General features: G+C 52.3%; 2 protein-coding genes across 4 annotated transcripts in view; one reads left to right on the top strand and one right to left on the bottom strand.

The window, feature by feature from the left end:
- Positions 1 to 18,266, top strand: part of tfr2 (transferrin receptor 2) — a 57,594-nt gene extending 39,328 nt beyond the window's left edge. For all 3 annotated transcript variants that reach the window (XM_068023613.1, XM_068023612.1, XM_068023614.1), the window contains exons 8-19: positions 2,381 to 2,497; positions 2,959 to 3,098; positions 6,312 to 6,490; positions 7,353 to 7,472; positions 8,407 to 8,489; positions 8,730 to 8,793; positions 9,922 to 9,989; positions 10,913 to 10,989; positions 11,399 to 11,483; positions 13,788 to 14,015; positions 15,012 to 15,152; positions 15,419 to 18,266. In XM_068023613.1, coding sequence (XP_067879714.1) covers positions 2,381 to 2,497; positions 2,959 to 3,098; positions 6,312 to 6,490; positions 7,353 to 7,472; positions 8,407 to 8,489; positions 8,730 to 8,793; positions 9,922 to 9,989; positions 10,913 to 10,989; positions 11,399 to 11,483; positions 13,788 to 14,015; positions 15,012 to 15,152; positions 15,419 to 15,664 — 1,548 coding nt within the window. In that variant the 3' untranslated portion in view covers positions 15,665 to 18,266. The remainder of the gene's footprint in view (positions 1 to 2,380; positions 2,498 to 2,958; positions 3,099 to 6,311; positions 6,491 to 7,352; positions 7,473 to 8,406; positions 8,490 to 8,729; positions 8,794 to 9,921; positions 9,990 to 10,912; positions 10,990 to 11,398; positions 11,484 to 13,787; positions 14,016 to 15,011; positions 15,153 to 15,418) is intronic.
- Positions 18,267 to 21,216: 2,950 nt separating this feature from the next.
- Positions 21,217 to 27,991, bottom strand: part of LOC137357428 (phosphatidylinositol 4,5-bisphosphate 3-kinase catalytic subunit alpha isoform-like) — a 62,928-nt gene continuing 56,153 nt past the window's right edge. Inside the window, exon 17 of the mRNA XM_068023774.1 lies at positions 21,217 to 27,501. Coding sequence (XP_067879875.1) covers positions 27,237 to 27,501 — 265 coding nt within the window. The 3' untranslated portion in view covers positions 21,217 to 27,236. The remainder of the gene's footprint in view (positions 27,502 to 27,991) is intronic.

The following is a 27,991-nucleotide window of genomic DNA, read 5'->3' as shown; positions in this document are numbered from 1 at the left end:
TGGTGGACTCCGGCTGGGAGGCCCGACCCTCTGGGGCCTCGCCCTCCCCTTCATTCAGAACACCCGACCCAGTAGCAGTGGCGGAATGGGCGGTTTCCCCAGGCTCCCCCACCACAAGCAGGGCCCCACTTACTCCTTCAGGAGGGGCCTCACGTACCGGGGCCATCCCCTCCCCTCCATCCTGAGGAATAGAGTGCACCTGCCCGGACTTTGCAGCCTTGGTGGTGGCGGTAGGGGGCACCTGAGGACCAGAAACAGGAGGCAGCTCCCCTCCAACAGATGGGCCCTGCACCTCAGGGCCCTGTGTTATTTCTGTGGAGGGGTGCCTTCTCCTCTTTTTCGCACTTGGGCGCGGAGACTCAGAGACCTCCATGTCATCAGAGGCCTCCGCCTCCGCACCCTTTTTTCCTTTTTTAGTCACCCTGGGCCTGAGCCCAGCCCTGGGACAGGTGGATTCCATGGGAATGGGCTTTGGGCTGAGCTCAGGCTCGGGTTGAGTCAAAGTGTCCAGGGGACGCGCCTCACGATGTTTCTTTTTTCCCCGCGTCTTCCTTCCGCTCGGACGGACGCTCCCCTCCCCGCCAGAGGCTGTGAAAACCACAGCCTCCGGAACCGACTGAGCGGTGTCTGTTGGATGTGCAGGGGGAGTGGGAGGAGGTGCTGTGGAACCACTCTGGGCCGCCGAGGTGGAGCTGGCGGCCGGGAGGTTGGGGCAGTTCTTCCGAACATGCCCCACCCCCTTGCAGACGTGGCACCGCGCCCCGTCCGAGGTCCAAAAGACGCGGTAGGCCGTCCCCTGGAACTCCACATTAAATTGGCCCTCCGTGTCCTCCTCCCGCGCCAGCTGCATAAATAACTGGCGGCGGAAGGAGTAGACATGTTGGAGGCTGTGCTCCCGAAGACCAAGCCGGACTGGGGTGATCCCCGACCTCACCTCCCCCAGATGGTGTAGGTGGGTGAGGAGGAGCTCACTGGGAATGAAGGGTGGGACGTTGGACAACATTATCCGATGCGCAGTGGCCCCCAGAGGGTCCACTGGCAGGAAGGTCCCCCCCACAGTGAGCCCTTTACTCAGGGCCAGGGACACCGCCCGCTCGGTCTTCAAAAAGAACACAGCCTTCCCATACATTTTTGAGGCCGCAACAATGGCCGAGGGGCCGACAACCACGGCCGTTGCCTTAACGCAGGCCTCAATAGACATGTTGGGGTGGGGATAGCTCTTCACCCCATGGCTGCATGTCAATAATTTAAAGGGTGACGGGGCCACGTGGGCAGCCACAGAAGCTGCAGCTGCGTAGGTAGTAGAGGGCCCCGCCACCGGTGATGAAGGGCTTGCCATGGGTCCAAGAGCTAAACCCACCCCAAATTGTGGACTTGCACACTAAATAACAGATTCACAGAAAAATTTGAAAAGACAAACAAACAAACAACAGGTTAGTGGAGAGGCTGAGGTAAGAGAGGAGAGGCAAAGGCAGGCTGGAAGGGATGACTTGCTTTCTGGAGGTGGTGCTCACAGTACACTTAAAACAGTCTTTGAAGTTGGTCTTCCGGTCTTCTGGTTGGGGGAGTCGTCTTCACCTGGGTCAGCTGAAGCTGCCCAGGCACTATCTATCCCCTTCCGTCTGTTTAGCTGGGCAGCTTCAGCTGACCCAGGTTTGGCAATTGGGGTGGGGAGGGAGCTTCCCTGTGTGCTTGTGCAGCAGCACAGACTCCTGTTGAATTGGCAGCCCCACCCCTTGTTGTTCCAGCCACTTGTTCCTCCCCCAACAGTCCAAAGTAAATTACTGGTGTTCAGCACCCACCTCCAGACAAAGCCTTGTTTCCACAAAATGTCCCTTTCTTCTCTTTAATGGAGACTGTTGTTGGAGTTTTCCTCTGCTTGTTGGTAGCTGCTCTCCCTTGCACAGTGCAGCTCCTCTCTCCACCTCTGCAACCTCCAACTGCCACCAGCACTCTCAGCTGAGGCTCGTTGCTGCACTCAGCAGTCAATACTCCAATTAGCCAGCAGCCAACCCCGTGCTGTACCTGTCGTGGGGAGTGTTTGATGGGGACAGTGTAGAGGGAGCTTTACTCTGTATCTAACCCCCGTGCTGTACCTGTCGTGGGGAGTGTTTGATGGGGACAGTGTAGAAGGAGCTTTACTCTGTATCTAACCCCCGTACTGTACCTGTCCTGGGAGTGTTTGATGGGGACAGTGTAGAGGGAGCTTTACTCTGTATCTAACCCCCGTACTGTACCTGTCCTGGGAGTGTTTGATGGGGACAGTGTAGAGGGAGCTTTACTCTGTATCTAACCCCCGTGCTGTACCTGTCCTGGGAGTGTTTGATGGAGAGGGTTTCTCACTGTTTTGTAAATTGATCTAATTGTCTGTCTCCCACAGGTTGCCTTCGCCCAACAATATGGAGCAATCGGGGTCCTGATCTACCCTGACCCTGCCGACATACCGCAGAACCCCAGGGGGCGTGGCCTCATCGGCAATGTCGCCATCTCTGGACACGTAAGTGCACAAAGATGAATCCTGTCCTCTCTCCCCCGTTCTGCTGGAAGCAGAGCCTTCTTCAGACTGGGTTCAGTTCTCGGCCCCGCATCTCAGGGAGGATATACTGGCCTCGGAGAGGGTGCAGTGCAGATTCACCAGACTGATCCCCGGGGCTGAAAGGGTTAAATCACAAGGACAGGTTGCACAGACTCGGCTTGTATTCCCTCGAGAGTCGAAGATTAAGGGGGTGATCTAATCGAGGGGTTTAAGATGATTAAAGGATTCGATCGGGTCGGTAGAGAGAAACTATTTCCTCTGGTCGGGGGGAGTCCAGAACAAGGAGGCAGAAGCTGAAAAAAATGGGTTGAGCGGCCTCAGACTGTGCTGTAAACTGCTTGATTCGGTGCTCCCCACCGTAGCTCGTCATTTTCGGTAAAGATTGTGGGCGTCACTGTTCCCATCTTGGTCTCTCCCTCCAGGTCCATCTGGGCACCGGTGACCCATTCACTCCCGGCTTCCCTTCCTTCAATCACACACAGTTCCCTCCCATCGAATCGTCTGCTCTGCCCAGGATCCTGGCTCAACCCATCAGTGCCAACGTTGCTATCAAGCTCATGAGGTAAGCAGGTGCCCTCCCAAAAGCACTCTGAACTGGCGACAGCACTGCAGTGTCACCTGTGGCTCAGTGAGTAGCTCATTCGTCTCGAAGTCAAACCGTCATGTGTTCAAGACCCACTTGGAGGAAGCTAACTGCTAAAGAATTTAGGAGTGTGTCATTATTTACAGGGGGCTCCCTGGGAGAGTGTCAGTATTTACAGGGGGTCTCCAGGGAGTGTGTCAGTATTTACAGGGTAGTCTCTGGGGAGAGTGTCAGTATTTACAGGGTGTCTCTGGGGAGTGTGTCACTATTTACAGGGTAGTCTCTGGGGAGAGTGTCAGTATTTACAGGGGGTTTCTGGGGAGTGTGTCACTATTTACAGGGTAGTCTCTGGGGAGAGTGTCAGTATTTACAGGGGGTCTCTGGGGAGTGTGTCACTATTTACAGGGGGGGTCCCTGGGCCTGTGTCACTATTTACAGGGGGTCCCAGGGAGTGTGTCAGTATTTACAGGGGGTACCCGGGTGTGTGTCAGTATTTACAGGGGGTCTCTGGGGAGTGTGTCAGTATTTACAGGGGGTCCCCGGGAGTGTGTCAGTATTTACAGGGGATCTCTGGGGAGTGTGTCAGTATTTACAGGGGGTCCCCGGGGAGTGTGTCAGTATTTACAGGGGATCTCTGGGGAGTGTGTCAGTATTTACAGGGGGTCCACGGGGAGTGTGTCAGTATTTACAGGGGGTCCCCAGGCGTGTGTCAGTATTTACAGGGGGTCCCCGGGGAGTGTGTCAGTATTTACAGGGGGTCCCCGGGAGTGTGTCAGTATTTACAGGGGGTCCCCGGGAGTGTGTCAGTATTTACAGGGGGTCTCTGGGGAGTGTGTCAGTATTTACAGGGGGTCCCGGGGAGTGTGTCAGTATTTACAGGGGATCCCCGGGGGGGGTGTCAGTATTTACAGGGGTTCCCCGGGTGTGTGTCAGTATTTACAGGGGGTCTCTGGGGAGTGTGTCAGTATTTACAGGGGGTCCCCGGGAGTGTGTCAGTATTTACAGGGGGTCACCAGGAGTGTGTCAGTATTTACAGGGGGTCACCAGGAGTGTGTCAGTATTTACAGGGGGTCTCTGGGGAGTGTGTCAGTATTTACAGGGGATCTCTGGGGAGTGTGTCAGTATTTACAGGGGATCTCTGGGGAGTGTGTCAGTATTTACAGGGGATCTCTGGGGAGTGTGTCAGTATTTACAGGGGGTTCCGGGGGAGTGTGTCAGTATTTACAGGGGGTTCCAGGGGAGTGTGTCAGTATTTACAGGGGGTTCCGGGGGAGTGTGTCAGTATTTACAAGGGGGTCCCCGGGATTATGTCAGTATTTACAGGGGTTCCCGGGGAGTGTGTCAGTATTTACAGAGGGTTCCCGGGGAGTGTGTCAGTATTTACAGGGGGGTCCCCGGGATTATGTCAGTATTTACAGGGGTTCCCGGGGAGTGTGTCAGTATTTACAGAGGGTTCCCGGGGAGTGTGTCAGTATTGACAGGGGGGTCCCCGAGAGTGTGTCAGTATTTACAGGGGGTCCCCGGGAATGTGTCAGTATTTACAGGGGGTTCCCGGGAATGTGTCAATATTTACAGGGGTTCCCGGGGAGAGTGGCAGTATTTACAGGGGGGACCCCGGGGAGTGTGTCAGTATATACAGGGGTTCCTGGGGAGTGTGTCAGTATTTACAGGGGATCTCTGGGGAGTGTGTCAGTATTTACGGGGGGTCTCTGGGGAGTGTGTCAGTATTTACAGGGGGTCCCCGGGAGTGTGTCAGTATTTACAGGGGGTTCCCGGGAATGTGTCAATATTTACAGGGGGTTCCCGGGGAGAGTGGCAGTATTTACAGGGGGGACCCCGGGGAGTGTGTCAGTATATACAGGGGTTCCTGGGGAGTGTGTCAGTATATACAGGGGTTCCTGGGGAGTGTGTCAGTATTTACAGGGGATCTCTGGGGAGTGTGTCAGTATTTACGGGGGGTCTCTGGGGAGTGTGTCAGTATTTACAGGGGGTCCCCGGGAGTGTGTCAGTATTTACAGGGGTTCCCGGGGAGTGTGTCAGTATTTACAGAGGGTCCCGGGGAAGTGTGTCATTATTTACAGGAGGGTCCCGGGGAAGTGTGTCAGTATTTACAGGGAGTCCCCGGGAAGTGTGTCAGTATTTACAGGGGGTCCCGGGGAAGTGTGTCATTATTTACAGGAGGGTCTCGGGGAAGTGTGTCAGTATTTACAGGGGATCTCTGGGGTGTGTGTCAGTATTTACAGGGGGTCTCTGGGGAGTGTGTCAGTATTTACAGGGGGTCCCCGGGAGTGTGTCAGTATTTACAGGGGGTCACCAGGAGTGTGTCAGTATTTACAGGGGGTCTCTGGGGAGTGTGTCAGTATTTACAGGGGGTTCCAGGGGAGTGTGTCTGTATTTACAGGGGGTTCCAGGGGAGTGTGTCTGTATTTACAGGGGGTTCCCGGGGAGTGTGTCAGTATTTACAGGGGGGGTCCCCAGGGAGTGTGTCAGTATTTACAGGGGGTCTCCAGGAATGTGTCAGTATTTACAGGGGGTTCCCAGGAGTGTGTCAGTATTTACAGGGGGTCCCAGGGAGAGTGTCAATATTTACAGGGGGTCTTTGGGGAGTGTGTCAGTATTTACAGGGGGGTCCCCAGGAATGTGTCAGTATATACAGGGGTTCCTGGGGAGTGTGTCAGTATTTACAGGGGATCTCTGGGGAGTGTGTCAGTATTTACGGGGGGTCTCTGGGGAGTGTGTCAGTATTTACAGGGGGTCCCCGGGAGTGTGTCAGTATTTACAGGGGGTCCCGGGGAGTGTGTCAGTATTTACAGGGGGTCCCGGGGAAGTGTGTCAGTATTTACAGGGGGTCCCGGGGAAGTGTGTCAGTATTTACAGGGAGTCCCGGGGAGTGTGTCAATATTTATAGGGGGTCCCGGGGAAGTGTATCAGTATTTACAAAGGGTCCCGGGGAAGTGTGTCAGTAGTTACAGGGGGGGTCCCCGGGCGTGTGAAACCCGTAACAAAGCCCTGCAGCTACGGCTCCCACAGAGGAATTGCCGGGCTACTGGTCAATCTCTAGAACCCGCAATGACCCCAACGCCAGTCAGACGCTCCCTTCAGCAAAGGAGGAATAAACTATCTGAACTTCTAGTCAGCCCCAGGGAACTTACCCAGTTCTCATAGTTTGCTATTTTCTCTTGACCCTTACAGTAAGTTGGGGGGACAAGCGGTGCCCCGTGACTGGATCGGACGTCTCCCTTACATCAACTACCACCTCGGCCCCAACTTCAGGGAGCCAGGAAATCGGCTCCAATTGGGTGTCACCAATCGCATGGTTTCCACGGTGATCAGTAACATCTTTGGATCCATTGAAGGTTTCACGGAACCCGGTAAGCAGACAGGGATGAGCTGAGGCGATCGGCCTTTCTGACGGACAGTACCGGGCAAGAGGCAGCATAGACCATCTTCCCCCTCACCCACCATCCCTGCCCCTACCCTAACTCCCGTTCAGCCATCACTCCCTCTCCTTGTGGACCTACACCGACACCGGTCCTGCAACACCTCGATTTTTATAATTCCCATCCTCATTTTCAAATCCCTCCATGGCCCTCGCACACAAACCACCCCCCCCCCCCCCCGCCCCACCATCTCTCTAACCCTCCTCCAGCCCCACAACCCTCTGCAATCTCTGGGCTCCTCCAATTCTGCCCCCTTCCCCATCCCCCGATTCCCATCACTCCACCATTGGCGGCCGTGCCTTCAGCTGCCTGGGGTCCCGAGCTCTGGAATTCCCTCCCTAAAACATCTCCGCCCCTCTCTCTCTCCTCCTTTAAGACTTAAAAATCGACCTCTTAGACCGAGCTTTTGGTTGCCTGTCCCTAATATCTCGTAGCTCGTGTCAGATTCTGTTTGATAATCGCTCCTGTAAAAGGCCTTGAGACACTATTATAAATACAAATTGTTGTGCTGTACCTGCCCTGGGAGTGTTTGATGGGGACAGTGTAGAGGGAGCTTTACTCTGTATCTAACCCCGTGCTGTACCTGTCCTGGGAGTGTTTGATGGGACAGTGTAGAGGGAGCTTTACTCTGTATCTAACCCTATGGTCACCATTACTTGTCAGCTAACGCCTGGTCTTGCTCTGTACCCAGACGTATGAACCAGAGCTGAGGAACGCCCCCTTTCTGGCTCCCATTTTATGGGAAAGTTTCTCTCCTGCCACGATTCTCTACACTCGCTGTTCTGTTTTACAGATCGATACATCATCTTGGGGGCACAGCGAGATGCGTGGGGTTACGGTGCAGCAAAGTCAGGCGTGGGAAGTGCAATCCTTCTCGAGCTGGCCAGTGCATTTTCCAAAATGTTGGCAAATGGTAAGTGCGTCTTTGGGATGGAATTACATCGGATTAGACCATTCACAAAGGCCATTCGGCCCATCTGCTCCGTAATGGTGTTCATGCGCCACACGAGCCTCCTCCCACCCCCTCTCCATCTCACCCTCTCAGCATATCCTTCTATTCCTTTCTCCCTCATGTGTTTATCCAGTTTCCCCTGAGGGTCCAGGGGGCTGTGCCTGCCCTGGCGTTTCTTGTTCTTGCTCTCTGATCAGTCATCTTCTCCAGAGGGCTGCAGCAGGCTCCCCCTCTCTGTTGGCGGCCCACAGGTAAATCCAGGCCGTCAGCTATTCGTCCATGAGGAGCTTTGCACGTGTGCACGTCCGAGCTTGACCTCGCCACCCGGAGGCTGTGTGCCCATCCGCGCGTTTCAGTCAAAGGTCATTCAATAGCATTTTGGAGCCATGCAGTTGCCTGGAAGGGCGGGGCTTCATGAAGATGGACATGTCAGGTGACCAATCGTAGGTGTTGTGGGTGGGGCTATCCAAGGTCATGTGATGGAAGCTCCCAGAATACGTCTGGTGAGAGCTGGCAACCCTACTTGGCATTGAGTGGGAGACAGTTGGTTATGTTTTTTTTTCATTCATTCTTGAGATGTGGGCATCGCTGGCAAGACCAGCATTTATTGCCCATCCCTTGGCTCCCAATCCTCAGGTTACCCATTGACGCTTGTCCAAGGTGTAGGTGTGTGGTTGGGTTAAGGCTCGCTTCGGGCCCGGTGGCGATGCACTCCATGCCCGAATATCCCACTGTCTCACCTCCCTACATGTGGAGATTAGCCAGCCACCCGAAATAGCCAAGGGCTTGCTTGACCCCAGGAGGAGAGAGACCGGATTGGAGCGAAGCTATTCGACACTGACGATCCTCGCACTGCGCCGCTCCGTCCCCTAATAACGGTGGCTTCTTCCATCAGGGTTCAAGCCTCGGCGGAGCCTGCTCTTCGCGAGCTGGGATGCTGGCGAGTTCGGCAGCGTTGGGGCCACAGAGTGGCTGGAGGTAAGAGACTGGGCCAAGGGCCAGACCTGGAGGGTGGGGGGTGGGGGGGTTGTGGACGGGACTGGAAGGGAGGGTTGCAGGCAGGGGTGGAGGGCCAGGGAAGGTCGTAGACTGGAGGGGAGAGTCCTGGAGTGGCACAGAGGGAGCCTCTAAAATTAAGACTTGGTTATTATATGAGCAGCCCCCGTTTAGGTTCTAGAATGACCAATGAAATGTTATTGACTCTCCGTCTGTCTGCAGGGTTATCTGACCATGATGCACCTCAAGGCAGCAGCTTATTTCAGCCTCGATAAAGCAGTCCTGGGTAAGATTTATTCTATCAGTCCTTCGACACGTCTCTCTCACTGCTGCTTGGCAGAGTGCAGGGTACATAGTGTTCTGATGAAGGGTCACAGACCTGAAACGTTAACTCTGCTTCTCTCTCCACCGATGCTGCCAGACCTGCTGCGTATTTCCAGCACTTTCCTGTTTTTTTTTATTTTCCATTTCCAGCAGCCGCAGTATTTTGCTTTTACAGCGGCAACAGCGATTGCTCACTGGCTCACCTTACTGCATTTCTTCTCCCTGCACTTGACGTCGTCTCCAAACGCATAGCGCTCAAAACCGCTGTCAAACGGCCTTTTCCGTAGGATCCGCATTTCCGGGCTGGAAATTTGGTATCTCTTTCCCTGCTGCCCTTCCAGTGCCCCAGGATTCCTAGGCCTTCCCCGAGATAGGATGGAGCAGGCCCCGATCCTGCTGAGTGTTGGTCAAATGTCGGGAGATGGGAACGGGAGCTGTTCCTGACAATCCCCCGCCCCTCCCCTCCCCTCCCACCCACTCAAATTCCTCCCCTTGACGCCCTGGGGCATCCATTTTGCAGTGGCTTTCCCAGAGGTTGGCAGTGGTTTCTTGTACCCTAAAGGCCCCTCATAGTCAGCGGTCTCAGAGGGCCCAGGCAGCAGGCCCCTAAAAAAAAAACACTAAGTAAGTTCTTTCTCTACCAAGGCCCCGCTAAGTCGTCAGGCTTTGGGGCCCAGTTGCTCTTGTTGCCCAACAGCAGTTAGAAGGCCTTCAGTGGCTGGGACCAGCAGTTTAGGCCTCTTGGGCCTGCAGTTGTGCTCACGTTTCCACCCTCTACTCCTGAACCAGGCTTGGGCCTGCACAGGAGGGGGGAAAAAGTGGAACCAGGCTGTGCTAAAACCTGGCTCAACAGATTTGGCGGCAGGCAACACAATTGTCATCTTCCAGAACTGTGCACAGGAGGGATCCATAATTAGGCCCCAAATTCTAACTTGCGGCCTAACCGTTGTATTATCAGACTTACCTCTCTGACATTTTTACTCTGCGTATAAACTAACTTTCGCAACTTGTCCTTCTACTGAAACAAAAGTTATATTTATTGATTACAAAACAACCATGTCCGGACTAAAACTCTGTTCATTATTTTCAGGGGACGACAGACTTTACAGCGAATCCAGTCCTCTCCTTCACAACCTGATTGAGACAGTGATTAAGCAGGTATGGTTCTTTTAAACACTGGCCGCCGTTCTTAGGAACAGGAGGAGGCCATTCAGCCCCTTGAGCCTGTTCTGCCATTCAGTCACTGATCTGTATATTCGCTCCATCTGCACTCCTTGGCTTCGTAACTCTTAATACCCAACAAAAATCTATCAATCTCACTTTCTCGAAGACCCCGATTATATTGAAAGGAATGCTCCAGATATAACTTTGCCGCCATAAACCTCTGCGGGACTGTCTCCATTTCCCATCGAGCACGAGAAGCACAACCTCCCTCATAGCTCCGACCCAACCGGCACCGGAGGCATGGGCTTGAACAGCCTCCTTCTGTGCCGTAAATGACTCAGTGACACTGACTATTGGAGATCGAGGCAGCATAGGGGGAGGGAGTAAAAAAATCGAGGAGCAAAAACACTCATGAGGTTAAATGAGATGGCGAGATCGGTGAAGACGAGAGCAGGGAAAGATCCCAGGCCAACAATCCAACGTGGAACCATCGATGGAACCCTGGCCCTGACTACCACAGGGTAGTAAAGCAAAATTAGTGCTCGCACAAGCACGCGGGGCCAGATTTTTAGGCCCCGCCAGGGCTGGGAGGTGAGGCAGGCCTCGGTCCTGCCCCCAGGTAGATGATTAAACCAATGAAGACCCGTTGACGGAGGCCCAACTGGGATTTTCCAGTCAGCCTCCAGGTTCCCGCAGGTAGAAGGCACAGGGTACGGGAGGGGCCCAGCGCTCCAGACAGGCCTCGAGGCCCTCCCTGCCCGGGTGCAGCAGCGGCTGCTGCAGGCCGCCCTGCGGAGAGGTCCCCACCCCTGTTACCACCTCGCTCCCTCTCCCTCACTTACCCAAGGCATGTTCCTGCTGCAAGGACTCAACGTCTCGCTGTCAGCTCTGAGCCGGTGTGCGCTTTGTTGTGACAGGTTAACAGCCCGAAGAAAATTGGTCAAAGCGTCCACGATCAGATTGGGGCCCAGGATCCCGACATCATCAAACAAATGTATGTACACGACGGGTGGGGTGGGAGGTAGCAGAATGTTTGGGGGGGTGGGGCGGAGGCCGTTTTTTTTTTTAAACTCCCTTCTCCCGAGGTTATCCGATCACGCTGAAGACACGAGACGCTACGTACTTATCTGTAGCCTGAGTGTGCCTGTAGCTCACGTTGGTACCCAGAGGGGAGAGATTTCAGATAAATTAGCAGGGAGGAGTGCGATTAATCGGATCGCTGTCAAAGAGCCAGCACAGGCACAAGGGGCTGAATGGCCTCCTTCTGTGCCGAGAGATTCTCGGAAGCCTTTCGCCCCCGATGTACGGTAGAGGAACTTAAGACAGGGACGGGAGATACACATCAGCAGATTAATAAGTAGCCAACAGACCCTGCATTAAATCTGTTCCATCTCTCTTCACAGCTTACAGTCACTCACCATGGACAGCAGTGCCTATCCCTTCACCGCCTTTGCTGGTGTACCAGCCATGGAGCTTAGTTTCCGCGAGGTGAGTCACAGCTGCCGGGAGCCTCTCACAACAACAACTTGCATTTCGCTAGCACCTTTAACATAGTAATTAAAACACCCCAAGGAGCTTTCACAGGAGCGATCAAACAAAATTTGACATTGAGCTGCTGACCAAAATCTTTGGCAGAGGTTGATTTTTTTTTTCTTTAAAAGGAGAGGTGGAGAGTGTTCAGGGAGGGAATTCCAGAGCTCGGGGCCCCCAGGCAGCTGAAGGCACGGCCGCCAGCGGTGCAGCGACGGGAATCGGCGGGGGGGGGACGCTCAAGAGGCCAGAGGTGGAGGAACGCAGAGATCTCGGAGGGTTGCAGGGCTGGAGGAGGTGATAGGGAGGGGGACGAGGCCATGGAAGGATTTGAAAACAGGGGTGAGCTCAAGTTTACAGAGGGTGTAATGTGGGGGAAATAGGTGAAGCTCTCCTGGTCGATCTGCAGGCCTGCTTGAGCCTGGCTAAGAGCTGTAAGAAGGAGACTGCACCCACCCCCCCACCCCCCCCCACACCACATCCCCCAGTGGCCTTTAATCAGAAAGGTCACAGGACAAGGGGCAGTACTGAGCCGGACAAAGCAGTAGGCCCCTGAGACAGTGTCTGGTCCCAACTAGGGCAGTTCGGATTCGAATATCCTGAGTGCCTCTGGGTTAGAGAAATGGGGGGATGGGGGGGGGTGGTGGGGAAGCTTGAAGGAATAAACAGACGGGGCTCAGCCTGTTTCCTGCTGTAAAGTGTGCAGACGAGGCCACGATCAGGCTGGGCCGCGCTGCCTTCCACAGTCGACTAGCTGACAAATAGGCGAGCGCGGTGTGGGAGGTGGGGCGGGAGGGGAAGAGGACTGCCAGCATACTGTGGAACATATCACATTGGAGCGGAAAGAGGCACAAGGGGTTGGTGGTGTTGAGGGTGAGCGAGGAATAACAAGGGCACAAACTTGGAGAGGCCGAAGCCACAGGAGGACCGGCAAATAAACATGAGGAGGAACTGAAAGCGGGCAGCATTGAGGCACTAGACAAGGAAAGAAACTGAGTAAAATCGTAATTAAATGTGCGGAGGGACTGGAGAAGCTGGGATTGTTCTCCTTGGAGCAGAGCAGGTTAAGGGGAGATTTAATCGAGGCGTTCAAAATCATGAAGGGTTTTGCTAGAGGAGATGGGGAGAAACTGTTTCCAGTGGCGGGGAGGGTCGGTAACCAGAGGGACACAGATTTAAGATAATTGGCAAAAGAACCAGAGGGGGGGGGGGGGTGGGGGGGAGATGAGGAGAATTTTTTTTTTAACGCAGCGAGTTGTGTGATCTGGAACGCGCTGCCTGAAAGGGCGGTGGAAGCAGATTCAATAGTAACTTTTAAAAGGGGGAATTGGATAAAATACTTGAAGGGGAAAAATTTGCAGGGCAATGGGGGAAAGAGCAGGGAGGAGTGGGACTGATTGGATAGCTCTTTCAAAGAGCCAGCACAGACACGATGGGCCGAATGGCCTCCTTCGTCCATACAGTTCCACGAAATGCTTTTATTTATCTTGAAACCGGCTCATCCATAGAGCGCCGGGGATTGGAGGGGGGGGGGGGGGCGGAGACCCTCAGGGTGGGTGAGGGTGTGGGGTACATCTATAAGCACCAAATCAAGCAGCATCTCTTGTATTTCACGGTGGGCTTGTTTCGAAGCTGGCAACAGGGTTGTCTGTACTGGCTGAAGGCTGGGTCGCCGATTGGCCACAGTCCAGCCAGGATCTAGGCTCGCTGCTCGGGAAAACGTAAGCCGTAAGCTCGTCCGTTTAATCAGGTCCCGTCTATTTCCCTCTTCACCAAGATGCTCGAGCAGAGAAACCGCTCCAAGCTCGACAGATATTGCAACAGCACCGTAACACTGCACCCCTGGAGCGACCACTCAACTGATCAGCGCTGAGGGAGTGCCAGACATTAAACCAAGGGGCCCCTCCCCACCGTCCGCGCTCTCGGGCGGACGTACAGGAACTCATGGCCCCCATCAGAAACAGAGCAGGGGAATTCACTGCCAGTGGCCGACGGGACAATATTCACGCCTGAACCAACATCACCGGTTCAGGCAGTAGGTATCCCATTAATGTCTGTGGGATCTTGCTGTGCACAATTTACAGCTCTCGTTTCCTCCAGCGGCGACCACACTGCCACTTTAGTGGCGGAGACGCGCCTGGGGACATCCTGCGGGCGCAAAAGGCGCTGTATAAATGCAGGAGAACGCGCTCTCAAGTGGGAGGGAATGAGATAACAGCATCACAATACCACACCCGGGGATCATTGTGTTTCTCTCCGCAGCTCGGCCTGGAGTATCCGTTTCTCAACACCAAACAGGACAGTTATGATGCGCTGAACGGCCGGCTGAACGGTAGGCTGGGGGACGTGAGCCGGGCAGTGGCGGAGATGGTGGGCCAGATGGCCATTATACTGACACATGATGACCGTCTGCAGCTGAACTACCGTGTGTACAGCGACGTGACTCTCAACTACATCAGCCAGCTCCGCATCTTCTCGGATGAGCTCCAGGTACAGTCTCTCCCTTACACCACACCAACTAACTGGAAACTAGGAGAACACAAGAGACTCACACCCGATGGAATCTGCAGTGTCTTTGACTATTTCTAAGGCAGAGGTAGATAGATTCTTGATAAGCAAGGGGGTGAAAGGTTATCAAGAATGTGGAGTCGAGGTTACTATCAGATCAGCCATGAGATTGTTGGATCGTGCAGCAGGCTCGAGGGGCCTACTCCTAATTTGTATGGTTGTATGTATCTAACCTGCACTCTACTTGTCCTGGGCATGTTTGATGGGGACAGCGTAGAGGGAGCTTTACTCTGTATCTAACCCCGTGCTGTACTTGTCCTGGGCATGTTTGACGGGGACAGTGTAGAGGGAGCTTTACTCTGTATCTAACCCTGTGCTGTACCTGTCCTGGGAGTATTCTTTTATTTCGAGATACAGCACCGAAACAGGCCCTTCGGCCCACCGAGCCAACAACCACCCATTTATACTAATCCTACATTAATCCCATATTCCCTAACCATATCCCCACCATTCTCTTACCACCTACCTACACTAGGGGCAATTTATAATGGCCAATTTACCTTTCAACCTGCAAGTCTTTGGCTGTGGGAGGAAACCGCAGCACCCGGCGGAAACCCACGCGGTCACAGGGAGAACTTGCAAACTCCGCACAGGCAGTACCCAGAATCGAACCCGGGTCGCTGGAGCTGTGAGGCTGCGGTGCTAACCACTGCGCCGCCCTGTGTTTGATGGGACAGTGAAGACCAAGTTTTACAGGGATAAAAAAATAAACATGGAACTGAATGTTTTGTTAAAAACAAATTAAAAACAGTGACTTTCTCTCCCTCTCCATCTCTGCCTCTTGCTCATTTCCTTTCTCCTATTTCTTGCTCTCTCTAATTGTCTCGGTCTCTCTCTCTCTCTCTGTTCGTCTCCTCCTCGCTCACTCTTTCACTCTCTCTCTCTCTTGTTCCCTCCTCTTTGGGCCTTTATTCACAGAGACGGGGCCTCACCCTCCAGTGGCTGTATTCCGCCCGAGGAGACTTCATCCGGGCCGCAGAGAGACTGACGTATCTGATCAGTACATCAGACGAGGAAGATGAGAGACTCAACCGCATCTACAACGATAAGATAATGAGGGTAATTATCAGGGCTTTGTAATTGAGATCGGGCCCTGCAACGGCCACTAAATCCCTCTCGCCGCACTCTCCTCGACTTCTCCCCCTCTCCCACCTTGAGGCACAGTTAAGGTCCTGAGGGATGGGGAGGAAGTGTTGGAGGGACGGAGGGACGGAGGAGGAGGCGAGGCAGGATGAGGCTGGGGGGGGGGGGTGGGGGGGGAAAAGAGAGAGGGTCACGAAGTTTGGAAACGCAAAGTCATTTCTGCTCCGGAATATTCCCAACAGGTGGAGTTCTACTTCCTGTCTCAGTACGTCTCGGCGACCAACACGCCATTCCGGCACATTCTACACGGGCGGGGCGACCACACGCTGCAGGCTCTTTACAAGCACTTCCAGCTGCTGCAGTTGGACCCGGGGAGATTCAACGAGACGAGATTCCGCAAACAGCTGGCTCTGGTGACGTGGACCCTCCAGGGGGCAGCCAACGCACTCAGCGGCGATGTCTGGAGCATCGCTAACAACAGCTTCTAAACGGCCGAGCGCTGGTCAGGGTCCTCGTCACTGCAGGATCGTCTCATTTATCACCAGTCCTTCATGGCGATGCAGAGGGGGGAGGGGGGAGGACAGCATCTCTCAATTCCTGAGGGGGGCAGAGGAATGAAAATGGCACTCTGTTAACTCACCACTAACTCCATGAGGGATTGATCAAACTAGTCCCCATTGTCTCTCCAGTCCTTTCCCTTCTTCTCTCCCTCTCCTACCCATCCCCTCCCTCCCTGCATCGCTCCCTCTCTCACTACAGCCCCTCCCCTCCCTCGCCACCTCGCCACGGATAACCCTGCTCAGCGGGCGCGGTGAAAAGGTGGAATTCAAACGGGGCCACCTCCATCCAAACGAACACCGGGGGCCGTTCACTCAGTTTGAGCAGCAGATGCAGCAGCTGAAAAACCCGCCCTCAGTAGCTCAAGGGAAGTCCTCCTCCTCGTCCTACTGGTCCCCGTCCTCATAACCTCCTCCTTTATAAAGTGTGCGAATGGTCGTTGCTGAGGGAAATTTTTTGAACCTGTGCACGTGTCTGAGTGAAATGGCCAGGCCAGCTTCACATAACGGAACCCGGCAGTCGGTCATTTCACAGACATTCTCTTCCACGGGGGAAACATTCCTGATACCAGCTCAGGTTTGTTCCTTTTATGGGTGTTTTGTGCACGAGTTCCCTCTTTCCCTTCACTATTTTTCTCTCTCTCTCTCGGTGCAGGGTTTAATTACCTGTGCGTTAACGTGTTCACTTTGAATTCCTGCCCGTAACCCTTTTATCCTCAGGTTCCCCATCTAGTTTCCGTAAAATTTCAGCAACCCCTCGTCGGGTTCAGTACAGTATTAAGCCTTCAAGCTCTGGTCACGAGTTCAAACACCCCTTCCCCCCCCACCACTGACGAGGTATGAAATTAAGGTTTTTAAAAAAATTTCTGCTCACTTGCGGGTTAAGCTTCAAAACTGGTTCCAATGCCTTTCACAAATGGGATCCTGCTCTCCTTCTGTGAACAGGGTCACTCTGGTCCTGCACTAGATTATATTTGACTCTAAACGCCCTCTCGACATTCAGTGGGGTATAAAGCTCCACTTTGCCACAATTATATAGTATGTTACAGCACAGAAACAGGCCATTCGGCCCATCTGCTCCATGCTGGTGTTTCTGCTCCTCACGAGCCTCCTCCCACCCCCCTACTTCATCTCACCCTATCAACACATCCTTCTATTTCTTCCTCCCTCATGTGTTTATCCAGCTTCCCCTTAAATGTATCAACACTATTCACCTCAACCACTCCCTGTGGGAGCGAGTTCCACATTCTCACCGCTTCCTGGGGAAAGAGGTTTCTCCGGAATTCCCCATTGGATTTATTAGTGACTGTCTTATATTGATGGCCCCCTAGTTCTGGTCTCCCCCACAAGTGGAAACATCTTTTCTACGTCGACCCGATCGAAACCCCTTTGTCATTTTAAAGACCTCAATCAGGTCACCCCTCAGCCTTCTCTTTTCCAGGGAAAAGAGACCCAGCCTGTTCGATGAGTATGGCCTTGGCAGCGATTTAACATGAATACATGAGTGAGCTAAAAATATCGCCAGCTAACGAAACTACAGTGTGTGTTTGTCCATCCATATATCCAGCTTGTGTCTAGACTTTGGTTGTCATCAATGAGTGTTTAATTTATCAGGGACAGTGATCACTATAAATTATTTTATAAGTATTGAACATTTTTAATATATTAATTATCGGAAGCAGTGCCTTCCATAATTATAACAGTTATACTGCCTTCGCATTGAAAAAGCATCTTCTGTTTATAATAATTCAGGGTGTCATGGGGTGGGAGACACGACATGTTGGCAATGCTTGGGATAGTCAGGCAGCCATGTGCAGTGTCCCCCACACGGTGGGCAGCCATGTGCAGTGTCCCCCAACATAATTATGATGCCTGTGCGCTGTCTCCTTAGCATCTGAAGCTTTACTCAGTAACTAACCCATTTTTTTTTTCGAAAAAGCTTTCCCGAAATATAAACTTAGCTTGTATGTTGGGAAAGCAAAGTCCAATTTTCTTCCCCCTAAAGTGTCTGATGAATTCTGATCAACGGGGCATGGATATCAGAACTCTAATGTGGGAACATCATCGCCTCGAAGTCACACACCACCCTGACATATCGGCCGTTCCTTCACTGGCACTGGGTCAAAATCCTGGCACTCCCTCCTGAACAGCACTGTGGGTGTACCTACCCACATGGACTGCAGCAGTTCAAGAAGGCAGCTCACCACCACCTTCTTGGACTGCAGCAGTTCAAGAAGGCAGCTCACCACCACCTTCTCAAGGGCAATTAGGGTTTGCCTCCTGCCCAGGCCCCCACTCCACCCCAGGCAAACCCTCAGCCCGCACTCAAGCCATATTCTGGTTGATCTTGGACTTGCGCTAAAATGTGGCACCAATTTTAGGCGGCAGCGAGTTTACCGAGCATCTCCAACACTTGGTAGCACCCACCTCATGGCAGCCATCACACCAGTGTCGAGATCCTCAGTTTCCCCGATTATGAAGACTGCTGTTAATTTTCCAGCTATTAAAATAAAAAAGTGTTAATTATCAGGAACAGTGTTTCTCATAGTTCAGCACACTGTGTTTGTTTCGTTAATGTTAATGGGTAATTTGCCGAGTCTGTTTCGAGGCCTGTCTGCTTGCATTGTGGTATGCTTTGGCTTGACGTGCACTTCTAGGACAACGTGAGATGGGGTCCTCAACTTGCAGCCGTGACGGTCATTCCCACTGCCCTGTCCCCGAATCCCCAACCTTCCTTTCTGAAGGGACAGTCTCGGCCAAGAACTGGGGCGAGTGCTCATTCTGAGAAGTTTGGCAAGTTCATCTGAATCCTGTCTCGCAATTTGCGGCAAGTTCCGTTCACCCATTCCTTTGCATTGCCTCCCGATTCCCCGACCACCTCTATTTAAAAATTCCCAGTCCTAGTTTTCAAATCCCTCCGTGGACCTGTCCCCTCCCTATCTCTGTCCCCTCCTCCAGCCCTACAAGGCCCTGCGATCTCTGCACGCCTCCAATTCCAGCCTCCTCGCACGTTACCGAGTAAGAATGTTTCAGAAACGGGCGGCTTGGTCCACTAAGTATACCCGAGTGGTTATTCCCACATAAACCACTCGCCCAAATCCCACTCTCCCTAACTGTACCCTTTTAACATCCCACCCAGTCTAATCACGCTCCCTTGCTCATCTACACCCACCCGCTTTCATATTGCCACTGCACAGTGGCGCAGTGGTTCGCACCGCAGCCTCACAGCTCCAGCGACCCGGGTTCAATTCTGGGTACTGCCTGTGTGGAGTTTGCAAGTTCTCCCTGTGTCTGCGTGGGTTTTCTCCGGGTGCTCCGGTTTCCTCCCACATGCCAAAGACTTGCAGGTTGATAGGTTAATTGGCCATTATAAATTGCCCCTAGTGTAGGTGGTAGGGAAATGTAGGGACAGGTGGGGATGTAGTAGGGGTATGGGATCAGTGTAGGATTAGAATAAATGGGTGGTTGATGGTCGGCACAGACTCGGTGGGCCGAAGGGCCTGTTTCAGTGCTGTATCTCTAAACTTATACTCAACAATTCCCTTTTATGGAGTCTGCTTCAACTTGTGTCAGAGATTGTCGCTGTGTTCAAGATATTTTCTGCAACGCCTTGCCAATCCCTGTAAACCAGCTACCGCCCATCATGGCCTGCCCTTCGACTCTACTCAATGACTTAGCTGAATGACAATTGCTCCCCTCCCCCAAATTAACAAGGGCAACAACGAGGCAACCCTGCCAACTCGGACTGGCAAGTGACACCCACGTGCCTCGGTGCTGCACACAAACTCTGGTGTCAGCCAGAGTCAGAGCGTCATAGGTTCAAGACTCACTCCAGAGGCTTGAGCACAAACCCAAGGCCGACGCTCCCAGCGGCAGGACCGAGGGAGCGCTGCACTGCCAGAGGTGCCGACCTTCGCACGAAACGTTAAACCAAGGGGGCCCGTATACCCTCTTGTGGATTCAAAAAGGTCCCCGTGGCACAATTTGGAAGAGCAGCGGGGAAGTTCTCCAGACCGATATTTATCCCTCAATTAACAATGCCTTAAAAAAAAAATCTAGGTCATTACAACATTGCTGCTTGTGGGATCTTGCTGTGCATAGATTAGGTCCTACATTACACTTCAAAGAGGAACTCATTGGTTGTAAAGTGCTTTGGGAAACCCTGAAGCGCTATATAAATGCAAGTCTTTTTCTTTAGGAGCACGTTTGATCGGCCAGGAGGTGGGGAAAGCAGGTTAGTGAGTAGGGGGACCTCACTCTGCTGCTGATTGAGTGGGTTTGTCCGTGGCTCTTTAACAGCTCTCAGGACTTTGTGCTGTACTAGCCCGACCCTGGTCAGTCACGTTAAATGCTTCAGCATACCGTAACTCAATAATAAATCTAATCTGAAAGTGAGTAATTGCATTGGTCTGTTCTTGCTTGGGGAGGTCCCACCTGAAACCCTTGCAATGCTGAGGGGGAGCCTGTAAAGGGAGACCCGAAAAGGATGAACATCTCACCTACACCGGCTGAGGATCTGCTGCATCTATCTCGTACTGACATCCCTCCGTGGTCTTGCTCCCAACCCCCATGTCCTCCTCCAGCCCTACAACTCTCCGAGATCTCTGCACTCCTCCAATTCTGGCCTCTTGCGCATCCCCCGATTCCCATCGCTCCACCCATTGGCGGCCGTGCCTTCAGCTACCCGGGGCCCCGAGCTCTGGAATTCCCTCCCTAAACCTCTCCGCCTCCTTAGATCCTACCACTTTGATCCAGCGACTGCCTCTTCCAACACCCTGTTTTGTGCCTTGGGTGTCAACTTATGTCCAACAGAGTTCCTATGAAACACCTTGGGACATTTTACGACAATTGGTGTGGAATTACAGATTAGAAACTGGACTGAAATATTCGCGCTGCTGTACATATTTCAATGCTGTTCTTTACGTTTTTTTTAATTTGCAACTATGAATAGGTAAGAGGTTTTCCCCATTGCCAATGTTACTGATGATTTGGTTGCCTTATTGTGTGTGTCATTGAATACAGTGACCCCTGACTAGTCTGTCAGCAAACAAACCCCTGACACCAGCCCCGGTGCTGATGAAGGCAGTGAAACCCTGCTTTGGGGAAAAAGGGGGGGCTCCCTCCACCGAGTGATCTTTCCCTTACCTCAGCCTTCCGACCTCCCCCGCTCTCCACTCTGCGCGTCATTTGACCTGCCCTTCTGATCTCTCTCGTTGCACCCTTGCGCACGCTACCGTCCCTCTGCATCCTTGGCGTGGTGGGAGAAGCTTCTCATGCGGTGGGTGGGCGAGGCGGCTCAGGCCGTAGAGGGCAGACTCCGACCCTCCGCTGAGCTGGCTGGTCGCACTCCACAAATCGGACTAGCTGCTCGGAAGAAAAGAAAAGGGAAGAAAGGCAGGAGACGAGGCAGGAATCGCAATTCATACGGCCAACGGGAGACACGGACGCACTGAACACAGCAAGGAGAGAGGGTGCACTGGACGTAGAACAATAGCTGACATCTTTTATTAAAACACCATGCGGGGCCCAAAGGCGCCTAGTGCTTTTGGTCTGACTTTACATTTGTACAAGGTATTTTTTTTATTTTTTGCAAAGTGCAAATACAATTTTTTTTTTTTAATTAATTAAAAAAAACAGAATCTGTGGTGAGTTTACACAGCAGCCTCATTCACGCCGACATCCGAATCAAGATTAATTTGCACAGATCCTTTAAAACACACGTACACACACACACAAAAAGAAACTCATTATATATATATATATATAAAAAAAAAGTATAGCTCCCAGTAAAGCAGTTGGTGACAGTCCCGACTGCTGTTCCTAGCACATGCACATGCAGCAGTAATGTGGGAATTCTGGGCGGGAGCAAAGGCCAGGAGCTCAGATTGGCGAACCGCAGCTGCCCTGGGGAAACATGCAGGTTTTCCCCCTACGTCAGAGCAGAGACGGTGAAAGGGTTTGCTCAATAACCCTTTAAACTCCGAGACCCCCAACAACCAGGCATAGCACTCCAAGTGTTTTGCAGAGGGTTATTCAGCATGTTACGTCTGGACATGTTGGAGGACTGGCTCCTCTGACCCATCTCTTCATATTCCCCACAAACAATTTCTGGACCTCTTCCCCTGCACCCACCCCGCTCCCTAACCCTCCCTACCAACACCCCCCGCCCGCAACTTCCAGGAATAGACGGGGCTGTTCTTCGTGGTTTGACCATAAGAACCACACATAATATTGCAAGTGTTTGGAGAGGCACCGCCACCACACACCCCACCCCACAGCCCCCCCGCAAACCCCATGATAAGCCAGAGAAGACTGGTTCCGCCAAGTTAGCCCTGCTGGGTTTGGCCTGTAGTTCTGTGGTGCGAAGATCATCCAGTCAGCCATTTGTGGGTCTGGATTTACCTTCCATAGATTCTGAATCAGCGCAACTTTTCAGTTTTTATGTTTAATGCGAAGGAGGGTTGTCAATGTCGGGCAAAGAGAACTTTCCAATTTCAGGCAGAGTGCGGGCTTCAAACACTCCCAGGACAGCTACAGCACGGGGTTAGATACAGAGTAAAGCTCCCTCTACACGAAGGGCTTTATTCTCCTTCATCTCACACAGGAAGGTGTTGGTTCAGACCAGTACTGGGTTCAGCTGTGATACCCTGGCGCCCCTCCCCACGGTTGAATATCCTACCGCCATTCTACGACAATATAGTCTGTATAAAGTCACACTTTTCAACCTTCACTCCCAACTCCCCTGATCCCCCACAGAGAACAAGCAACTCTCGACTGACGCTCAACTTTCCGACTGCCCCCGACTGAAGTAGTCCTGGCACCAGGTTTTAACCTAAGCCCGCAGGTCAAGCGTCAATATTACCGGCAAGGGGTGGGGGGAAATTTACAAAAGAACAAAAGTGCTCGGGTATAATCAATTAAATTCTCGGGAGGATGATTCCCATCTCCCAAAGAGGCAAGTACGGGAATCTCCGGCAGGTCCCGCGCGGTTTCCAGACATTCCACTCTCAGCTCTCCAGATGCGGCTCTCCGAAGCAGTTAAGAGTATTGCTCCCCGACGCGCGAACAGAGACATGGAATAAATAAAACCCACTACTGACGTCTTGCAAAGCGCCTTCCAAAAGCAGACTGCATGCCCGTTAGATATTTCAGGGGAAAAAAAAAAAACTTGCATTTCCATAGCACCTTTCACATCCTCAGGACATCCTGAACACTTCACAGTCAATGAAATACTTTCTGAAGCACAGTCACGGTCGTTAAGTCGTAGCAGCCAATTTGTGCACAGCAAGCTCCCACAAACAGCAATGTGATAACAACCCAGATCATCTGTTTCACTGATGTTGGTTGAGGGGATAAACATTGGCCCCAGGATGCCGAGCAGAACCCACCCCCACTCCTCTTCCTGTAGCAGTCGTGGGATCTTTCACATCCAACTGAGAGAGCGGGCGTGGCCCCAGGCTAATAATTCGCCAAACGGCACACCTGACAGTGCAGCACTCCCTCAGTCCTGGCACTGAGAGCGCCAGCCTGGATTTCGCCTGGAGTGGGACTTCAACCCACAACCTCCTGACACCTTTGAGCACTTCATGTTGTTAGAAACTATGCATCAGGATTTTCTGGAGTTGCTCAGGACGGTCCCAGGTTTGATCCACCAACCTAACAGGAGCTGACCGCAGTGTATAGCAGTCGTCCCCAACATCACAGGCCAGGTAGGAGGGGTCAAAAATCAGCCAAGGTTCCCGCTCATGACCATTCTTCAGTGGTCTCCCCAGGAGCAGGATGATGATACGCCTCACTCAAGCTTGTCTGTCACGCTGCCTCCGTGGTCGAACAGGCTGCCGAGCCAATTTCGAGCTCTGTGTTGCAACAGTGATTACACATGAAGACCAAACGGTTTCATTGGCTCTGAAGCACCTTGGCAAAGGTTGCCAACCTTCCGGAGTTAAAGATTAATCTCCCAAACTCTCCTGGCAGCCTCGTAACAAAGAGCAACATGCCCAGGATTTACTGTGGTCATGACGAAGTATAGAGCACATTCTGGGCTGTAGAGGATTGTGGGTATTGTATTCACCATTGTTGATCAATTAACATATTGGGCGACCAATGCCAAGAGTATAAGGGTCGGCCAGTTTGAGGTCATATGATCAAACCTCCCAGGATACTCTCCAGCCAGAGTTACCAACCCAACGGCCAGAGGCCATGAAAGGCGCTACATGAGTACAACTTCTTCCTTCCACATTCCCTGAAGCTGGTCATGGTCAGGAAGCCAGACCAATCGGGCACCGATTCCTCCAAAAGCACTGCCAGACCCGAGCAGTCCATTTGCACGGGGGATCCAGAGAGCGGTCAACAGGCTCACTTTATAACACACAATCCTCAGAACGACAATCAACACTTCTCCCCTTGCAAGCTCCCTAGGCCTCTTCGGGAAAATATTTAAAATAAACCTTTTTTTTTTTAGAAAGCAGAAAATGATAAAGAAACAAAGTCGATAAAGAATATGAGGATCCTTGGTTTTATAAATACAGGCACAGAGTACAAAAGCAAAAGGAGTTATGCTAAACCTTTATAAAATCACCCGTTAGGCTTCAGCTGGAGTATTGTGTCCTGTTCTGGGCTCCGCACTGTAGGAAGGATGTCAAGGCTTTGGAGAGGGTGCGGAGGAGATTTAGCAGAATGGTCCCAGGGATGAGGGACTTCAGTTAATGTGGAGAGACTGGTGAAACTGGGGTTGTTCTCCTTAGAGCAGAGAAGGTTAACGGGAGATTTAGTAGAGGCGTTCAAAATCAGGAAGGGGCTTTGATAGCGTAAATAAGGATAAACTCTTTCCACTGGCAGGAGGGTCAGTAACGGGAGGGGGGGGAAAAAGGATGAGGAGAATTTTTTTTTTTTTTATAAACGCAGCGAGTTGTTGCGATCTATGGGGAAAGAGCATGAGGAGAGAGACGAATTGGAAAGCTCACACAAGGAGCCAGCACAGACAGGATGGGCCAAATGGCCATCTCTGCACTGTAAAATTCTATGAAAGGAAATCGCAGACCTCTTGAGCTGTCCGACAGCTGTACGGCCAAGAGGAGTTACAATGAGCTTTACGCGGTCGAGGCAGTTTGGAATGGGTTCACTGGCTGTTAATCGAGTGCGGAGAAAGCACTCCCACCCTCTCCCTGCCCCCTCCTTCATCAGTCGTGGAAAACTCCAAAAACAAAATCCACTGGCAGTAGAAAGCCCTTCCTTTGTGGAAACGTTCAGCCTGTCGCAGAGACAGAGCAGCCCACCTCCCAGTGCAAAGGGCGGGTTCACAGCTTAAAAAAACAAATAACCGTAAAACTGTGGGCAGGGCCGGTCAGAAATCCAGCAGATCGAGGCCTGGCGTGGGCGCACACAGTCGGACAACTGGCTGTTGAGTGACACACGATGCATAATTTATGCGATAAGGAACAAGAGGAGGCCACTCAGCCCCTCTAGGCTGTCCCTGCCATCCAACAACAGCATGGGCAGTCTGTTGATAACCTTAACCAACAAAAATCCAACGATCTCAGCCTTGAGAGCTTAAGTCCCGGGGGAAAGAGAACTCCAGATTTTTACCAGCTTTGTGTGGAGGAAGTGTTTCCTGATATCATTCCTGAATGACCTGGCTTTAATTTTATTACAAAGGGGAAGGACTGATAATTATTTGCCTAGCCCGAGTGCACTTTTTCACTATTAAAGCTTGCAGATAGAGGGGAATTCAGACAGATTCTTCACTTTAAGCTTGAATACGGTCTCCGCCCACCGAAACACTGGTTCCACCCCTCTCACTCACTCCCTCAGCCACCCCCTCCTCCAATCTGCGAGGAGGAAGCGTGAGCAGCAGCTACCGTCAAGTGCTTTCAAGAGGAAAACTTACCCCCCCACCCCACCCCAAAAAAAAAAAAAACCAGCTCCGCTAAACCTGACCCCAGCAAACTGGCTCACCTCACACACACACCCGCAACGGTGCCAGCGGTTTGTGCTCTGTTCCACAGCGGGATCGCATGTGATGAACGTCAACAGGCATCTAGTTAAGACCGTGTGTCCCCACCGGAGAATATATTCTCACGAGCTTTCCCTGCCCCCACCGCAAATCTCCCAAAATCAATCCGCAGTTTTTTTTTTTTAATACTCGCAGGTACTTGCACTGCGCTCTAGGGGAATTCTTGGGGCCTCCGCGCCATTGGATCACTTCCAATTTGCTTCACGCAAAAGGAGGAAAGCAGCGTGGGTGTGAGGGAGGTGCTGAGATTTCTTCATTAAACCTTTGCAGCCAGGGAGGTCTCCCTGGGGTGTGGTGCTGGGTGCGCGGGTATGTGGCCAGGTTTGGGCATCTTCGATTTCCTTCATGGATGGCACCTCTTTTTAAAAAGAGAGAACAGTGCAAAATCGGAGGGGGTGGGGAAGGAGTTGGCATCAACTTCTCCGCCCTCCTTATCTCCTTCAAAAAGGTGCCAAATAAAGACTACGGCGGTAACTCAGAGCTGTGTGCAAATGGAGAGAGAGGGAGGTCGACACCATTGCCCCGAGGGATGGGCGGTCCAGGCCTCAACTGGGCTGACCAACCCAAATCATTCCATCCCATTGGAGGCCAGCCCAACCAATCCAATGGACTCCAACCAACCCAACGCCTCCAATAAATAGAACACTCTTAAAATCATCTATCAGCTTCTCATGACTGTTTACAACAGATTTTAGAACCACTTTGCTTTTTTTTTTAAAAAAAGAAAACTTCACTTTCGAAAGGAGGATTCTCCAAGCAGTTAAGTTGAGCTGCACCGACGACGCACTCAAGTGTAAACTCAACTGAGGAAGCCTCGTCACCTCAACAGACGCGGGTTCAAGGTTCTCCGGCTCCTTCTGCCATTAGGAAATCGGATCCCACTTCCTTCAAAACGAGGAACTTCCCGAGTGCAGGAATCTATGACGATTAAAAGGGTTTTGTGGAGTTTCCCCCTTCCCCAGGCCCAGTTAGGGTTTTTTTTTTCTTTCTTCTGAAGAATATATTTACTTCACGGTCCCTAATGTCACGTGGGGACCTGCAAACCAAGACGTCGGTCGTTCTTCGCCCCTTCGGAGGGGGGAAAAAGAAAACTTCTTTGTGCTGAAAAGGGTGGTTTGAGCTGCCTTGGACTCTGAGCTGCACTGGCCTCGGTGATTGAGATCACATCCGCCTTTCCCAGATTAAGCACCGAAGACAGAATATAGTCTCAAAATCCACTTTTCCCCGCGCCCCCAGACACCTGTCCACTGCCTCAAAAAAAAAGAAAAAAATTCACCCAGACCCAATTCAGAGTTCAACTCCGAGCTGGTGCAAAAAGGTTAATTATGTAGTGTTAGAAAGAGATTGGCTATAGCCAATCGTCAGGATAGGAATGTTTCCAAGGTAACCCCAGCTCAAGTCAGTAATGACCGGTCCCTTGCCTGCAGGGCCTCTGAACTCAGAGAATAAGCAGTTTGCGTCGATAACCCTTGGGCAAATGCCTGTATCCTTTCAGGGCATGTGGCGGATGGTGTGGAAGATCCAGTCCATTTTCGTCGTCCAGCCACCATGATGGGCATCATTCATTTGCTTAGTGAAGTACTCCAGGGCTTCCTGCTCCATCTTGTCTAGAGCCAGGGTCTTGCGGATGTAGGCGATGTCGTCGAATGACTGCAGCTCGGGCATTCCCGAGCCCAGCATCATGGAGAAGAGGTTGATGAAGAGGTTGGCGTGCTGACGGATGGCTAGGTATGCCTTGTAGCACATCTCCTGAAACCTGTGACGGCAGGGGTTGGGGGTGGGTGCGTGAGGGGGAAAAATAAAGAGAACGTGAATCCTGCATTCAGCGACATTTCTCAGCCCTCCATAGCCCAGCCACTGCCAAACCATCACAATGTCTTCTCCCCATCCCATTATATCCCGTTGCAGCAGCAACAAGCATTTATATAGCACTTTTAACACAGCAAAACATTCCCAAGGTGCTTCACAGGAGCGCAATCAGACAGGATTTGCCATCCAATCACATAAGGAGATATTAGGGACAGGTTCGCCCAAGAGGTAGGTTTTAAGGAGCATCCTCAAAAGGAGGAGAGAGGGTTGGGAGAGGTTTAGGGAGAGAATTCCAGAGCTCAGTCCCAGGCAGCTGAAGGCACGGCCGCCAATGGTGGAGCGATGGGAATCGGGGGGGATGCTCAAGAGGGCGGAATTGGAGGAGTGCGGAGATCTCGGAGGGTTACAGAGATAGGGAGAGGGGCAAGGCCCTGGAG

This window comes from Heterodontus francisci, chromosome 48 (assembly GCF_036365525.1).
Source record: "Heterodontus francisci isolate sHetFra1 chromosome 48, sHetFra1.hap1, whole genome shotgun sequence".
Taxonomy (NCBI): Eukaryota; Metazoa; Chordata; class Chondrichthyes; order Heterodontiformes; family Heterodontidae; genus Heterodontus; species Heterodontus francisci.
Note: the sequence above shows the minus strand (reverse complement) of the source record. Positions and strands in the feature narration are given on the sequence as shown.